General features: G+C 38.2%; 1 protein-coding gene across 1 annotated transcript; it reads right to left on the minus strand.

Annotated features, from left to right (window-relative positions):
- Positions 1 to 797: 797 nt before the first annotated feature.
- Positions 798 to 1733, minus strand: LOC108858707 (uncharacterized). Its single transcript, XM_018632589.1, has one exon. The coding sequence runs from the start codon at positions 1731 to 1733 to the stop codon at positions 798 to 800; it is 936 nt and encodes a 311-aa protein (XP_018488091.1).
- Positions 1734 to 6363: the final 4630 nt, after the last annotated feature.

Here is a 6363-nt window from a genome sequence, read left to right on the forward strand (position 1 = left end):
TTCAAACGAAAATGCAAGAAAGTTTGTAAACCTCTACTTACCCGTGCATCACTCGAGTCCTGCAATTTTCACTGTATTTGTATCCGTGGGCATACATTGTTACCATAAACCCATCTACTTCTCCACTGGCTTTTCCAGAAGTAAAATTTTCCGAAAGACAACCACCATATAACCAAGCTAATCGAAACCACCTTCATAGGTAGTTCCCATGAATCATTATTCCACCAATTAAAACTAATTTCATTCATATTACACCATAGAATTGTTTGCAGAAAAACCTTAACATATATCAGTACCAGAGAAACAAAATTTTTGGACCATAATAATCGGAAACTTACATTAAAAACCATATAAGACTGAAGATAGAAACCAAAATCCTGTTTCCAATAAGTGCAATCTCTAGACCACCCGAATAAAGCCTCACAATAAAGAAATATTGGGTCCGATTGGTAAAGGCTGTAGCTTTCATTTTTATGCTGTAGAAAAATTGCTGTAGACTTTTTGCTGTAGCTGTAGATTATATTGCTGTAGATTTTTGGCTGTGAGATTGTAGCTGTAGTTTTCCTTTTCTAAATCTTGATTGGCATATAAATTGGGCTGTAGACTATTATATATATATATATATATATATATATATATATATATATATATATATATAATAAACAACATATAAATAAAATGAACTAAAATTTTATAATAATAATAATTTTACTGAACAAAAAAAATTCTAAAATTTTCATAAAGTATGAATCTCTAAAAAAATAACTTTTGGTATAACAGTAAATCGATAGTTACGTCTACCCACGAGTATTCCATAAATCCATTGCAATACTATCTCGTAAACCTTCCATGTATTCCCTCGAACCGGTCCCTTCTTCTAAAACTGCTTCTTCATCATCATTCATTGGAGGTTGTTGATCACTATCTTCCCTCCAATCAACATCAAAATCAGGATCGTGTATGCTTGATTTACGTACAAAGTTATGTAGCGTCATAGTTGCTGCCACAAGCTTTCTTGTTGTTCCAATGTCGTATCTTGCCCTGTCTTGCATTATCCTCCATTTCCGTTTCCAAACTCCAAATGTTCTTTCAATGACACATCGAAGTGAGGAATGACGACGGTTAAATTTTTCTTTATGATTACTAGGTGGAGCTTGATTTTGAAACTGGTTTTGATGGTACCGAGTTTGCCTATAAGGTCCTAGATACCCACGCCGTAAAGCATATCCTGAGTCGACAAGGTAATACTTACCTTCAGGTGGATGTGGAAAATTAGGATCACCTTGCATAGCTAAAGCAAGTACTTTTGCATCATGTGCAGACCCAGGCATACCAACATATATGTATGTGAATAACATATCCATGTTGCAAATTGCAAGAATGTTCATGCTGCAAACGCTTTTTCTATTCCAGTATCGCTGTTGATCTCGCCCCGATACCATAACAGGCACATGTGTCCCATCCATTGCACCAATAAATCCTCTGAAATACGGCCAATAATGCTTGTCAGATCGCAACTTAGGATGAACCTGAGTGAGACTCATATGATCGGGTTTAAACATATCCATTGCCATCTTCTCCATGACATCAAGAACCTCATGGAATTTTCTGGATATCGTCTCTTGTGAATGCCCAAATGTTCTCATGGCATTTTGCTGAGTGATATTATGACCACAAATGTGCAAAAACATTGCCACACTTTCTTTCACCGTCACATTATGAGATGATCTCATCTTATATTTCTTTTCTATGGTATCACAGAGCTCAAGAAATACTCCAGGACGCATTCTGAGAAAAAAATGACATTGATCTGGATGACCATGTATCATCTCCTCGACAAATTGACGACCTCGGTCGGGATGTGCACACAATGGCTGCTTAACAATAGTCATTGTTATATAGTCATTTATTAACTGAGAATCATCTTCATCAGCATCATCTATCATTTGCCAAAACAATTGGACAATCTGCATATTAAATAAAAATATAAATGTAAATATAAATATAAATAAAGCTAAACAGTAAAAAATGAATATTAAATTCCATAATAATGTTTATTTAAATCCATAGATTAAAAAGCAACTAAATAATGAATAAAAAACCAACTAAATAATTCATAAAATAAAAAAAAAACAGTTCCAGCCCCTCCCAAAAAAAACCTAATCATTAGGTTTACGACCAATCATTTGCTCCAAAAAAAGAAGTGCAAACTTGTCTTCTGGAATTCCCAAAAACCATCTCCGAGCACTTTCATTTGAAGACAATAAATTAGTTGCATCCCAGTAAAATGATGTGCCAAATTCAATCTCATCAATTTGATGCAGTCGTCGTGCAGCAATGGTTATGTCAGAAGTTAAAGCCGATGACATCTCCAATGCTGCATGTTTTATCGCATCAGATCGTTCACGAAAAGCTTTTGATAAATCAGACTGAATGTCAACGTTGGATGCTCCACGTTTTCGTTTGTTTCGTAGTTCATGGTTTGGTCTTTCATCAGAAGGTGTATGAACGGTGGTTGGTGTGGACTGCACGTTCTGGCTTTGTCCATCTAACGGAGTAGAAAGCAAGTCTGGATCTTCGTTGACAAATGATGAGTTCACATCAAATTGTGTTCCAGTCTCATATCCATGCTAAGGCCGGTACACATCAGGACCATTTCCAACCGACCATCCATCTTCAACCCCAATATGAGTTCCACTAAATAATTTTTCCAATAAGTCTTCATTTGCTAAAGCTTTCTTCCTAAATCTTCTAGCCAATTCATTTTCCTATTTTAAATAAATTAGTTAATACATAAATATACTAAAAATATTTAAAGTATAATATTTTAAAATACTAAAGTACTTACTTGTATATGATCATCCCACTATTCTTGTTCCATATTAATTATTCCAGTGGTACGATCAACTGTCACTCCAGTATACTTGCAAAGTCGGTTGTAGCAATCATACCAACTTTTCAAGTTACGAAGATGGTTTGCAAAATTTTTCCATGCTAAATCAAATCCAGTAGCTTCTTTGAATCTCTTCCTCACACTTAGTTTTCCCTCTTTCGTCAAAGATTTGTCTACCCAATTTTCTTTATCAAGTTGAACTAAAAACATCTCTATGAATGTTCGAGATATTTCATCTGTCCACTTAATATTAATCTATAAAAATAATACATATATTAATAATTTTTTTACTTATATTAATAAATTTTTCGAAATCATTTTTAAATAAATAAAATATGAAGATTATTTACCTCTCTTTGAGAAAAAGATGCTGCCTTTGATACACCATTGTTTGCACCACCATTGTTTCCCCCACTGTTATTTGCCATATCCTACAAATATTATTAAAAATATTAAACTCAAACAATATAGTTTGAAGTATACAAAAAAAAAAAAAAAAAAAAACCAGTGGGGTTAGCCTAGTGGTACTTGAGAGAGCTTCGGCCTCAATACGGTCCCGGGTTCGATTCCCACTGGCCACACGGATATGGGTCCATTGCTTTCGACTCATTTGAATGCCCAGGAGAGGGTCTATCCGTGGGCTGTACCTCCACCCGGGGGTTAGGCTTGTGTCATCATTGACCCGGGTTTAACCCTTTTATTTAGCAAAAAAAAAAAAAGTATACACAGATAATAAAAGTATTTGATACGAGTATTGAAGGAAGCAAGTCGTAAGCGTTGATCAAAAACAAAAATAAGTTCTTGCTTTTCTAAGATAACTTATGACCTAGACCATAGACTAATATTATAGTAATAATCAATTGCAACAGATTTTCTACCGTAAAGAACAAACCACAAGTCAAATAGTGAATTTTTCTAAATCAAATAAATATATATGAATAAACCATAAGAACAAGAAACACAACCTTTATTATAAAATTAAACCATGAAGCACATAAAAAAGAGATGATGATACCTTTTTGTCTTTTATGTTTCTCACTGAAAAGTTTAAGTTAGAGAGAAATTCATTATACGACAGCATGTATATATATATTTAGAACTAGGGTTTTATTGTTTACAAATTAATATTTTAATAAACTAAAATAACTATATTTTATGTTAGAAAGCCCACAAAGTTAGGCTGTAGAAACTTGACTCTCTAAAGCACATGCACAGCCATAATTCTACAGATTAGCTGTGGAGATAAAATTGTCTTTAAAGTCTGATTGCTCTACATTTATTGCTGTAAGTTAAAATAGTGCTGTAGACAGCAACCACAACAGTCTCCAATCATACCCATTATAGCATAACTTATTATATTTGTATACTTTCATGTACCAAATTCCACAAACAGTAGCCTACTCAATACACTACCATTATAGGGCCACTTTATACAATTCACCAACACCAGAGAAAACAAAACATCAAGTATTAAAACTATCCAAGTCTCTCGGGCAACCACTAAAGTATATCTCTTCTTTCCCATCCTCTCTATCCAGTACACCTTCTGATTAAGAACCAATGAATAAGACCAAATTTCCTTTGCACCAAGTAGTAACCAAATTAGGCCATTATTATTAGAAGAGCCCTCAGCCCTTTCACGAACCAACAATCGAGACACAAATTTAAACCATACCCTCGAATCACCCGAGGAGCTAACAGAGAAACAAACTAAACAACTAGGACCACATCCGGTTCCTAAGGATTTCATAAGCGAATCCACCATTATTTAAAACAAAAGAAACAAACTCCAAAACAAAGATAAGGTCAACAAGCTCTAAGGCTTGTTACAACCCTTCTTAGCTCCATTCTCCCCAGCCTTTGCCACCGCTTTTGCCAAAAGCTGCTTTCGGGGAGAGACAAACCCATGTCCAAAACGCTTCTTAGACGTTCCACCCGCACCCACCTTAGCTCCCTTCTTCTTTGGAACTTTCCCGATATCAGCAGTCTCCTCATCACCTGTGTTGGACTCCAAAACAGCAACCGCATCTGGCTCACTTCCCTCCATCACCTTCGTAGCCAGTTCTTCCTCCTCCATAATATCAGCAATCTCTCCTTGTTCCCAATCCTCTAACTCCTCTCCCTCTTCCAACAACAACTCAGAATCCGTTAGAATCTCCCCTTCCAACATCATATTAGCATCATCTAAAGCCTGAGAGTGTAGAGCCTTTGTATCTTCCTTAGTGGACTCTGAATTATCTGCCTTTTGTATCTGCACCTTTGGAGATCTTCTGTCTCATTCACCACTGTTGCAATTGCAAGTCCATCTATCTCTCGTGTTGGTTCCTCAAACAATAGTGCCTTACGTGCTTTAGAGCTTCCTCCACAACCTTCTGTCACTGTCGGTCTAGTACCTACCACACTTGGCGACTGATAAGCCCCTTTAAATGCATCCAACATGAGCTTTGTCGGGTCAGGTACCTGTTGCTCCCCACCCAACCCGCTTGACTGTTGATCACGAGCCTGCCCACCACGATTCTGCACACCACGAGGCTGCACATCACGAGAATGCATCCCACTCCTCCGGTTTCCATACCCTGAGTCTTTACTATGGAAAGACGATCCTCCACCGTGCATCATTGTCATCCTTTCCTTATATGGATGATAAGATCCCTCACGTTTGAAAACCCCTTGCTTCTCCCGAGCAATACCCTTGCCCTTATCCCCCCTTGCATTCTGAGGCCTGAGCTGCTGCCCCTCTCTGCTCGCTCCCACCTGGTCACCACCATTAGTCACCATCGCCTTGAAACTTGCAACCTGAGCACCTTCAGGACCGGATCCTTCAGCCTGCCTTCTTGCGGGTTCTTCCTGATGTAGGCTTGGGCACCGAGATGATTCGTGCGTAAGCTTAAAACATTCTCTACAATACCCGAAGAGCTTCTCGTACCGGAGCGCGACCTTGATCTCCACGCCCTCCTCAAACTTAATATCCATGGAGAACACCATTGGGTTGAAACCATCGAGCTCCACCCGGACTCTTCCCTCTGCAAGATCCACCGGCCCCTGAACCTTGCCTATTGCCTCTCCCACACTCTGAAAAATCTGAGCCACCCTGAACTGAAGTGGGATATCCAACACACGAACCCAGAAGGTGATCTTTGTAGGATAATTTGGCTCTAAAACCGGCTTCCACCGCACCAGTGACACCATCCAAAAATCAAAGTGGAAGGGCTCCATCTTGGGCACCTCAATGATGTCCTCCTCCTGCTCGAAATCAAACTGGAATCGTCCCAGTCCCAAATCTGTACCCACAGCACGGCCCTCAACTTTCCAAATCCTCGGAAACAAAAACAGAAGGATTTTCATGTCTTGTTTCTGAGGATTCATACACCTCCCAATAAGTGTCCTCTCGTATCGTGCAATGATCTCCGTATTATCGAACCTTGGAATCAAGATCCTTATCCCCGCCTTGAGACCATCCCCCTTCTTCT

The sequence above is a fragment of the Raphanus sativus genome, chromosome 7, assembly GCF_000801105.2.
Source record: "Raphanus sativus cultivar WK10039 chromosome 7, ASM80110v3, whole genome shotgun sequence".
Taxonomy (NCBI): Eukaryota; Viridiplantae; Streptophyta; class Magnoliopsida; order Brassicales; family Brassicaceae; genus Raphanus; species Raphanus sativus.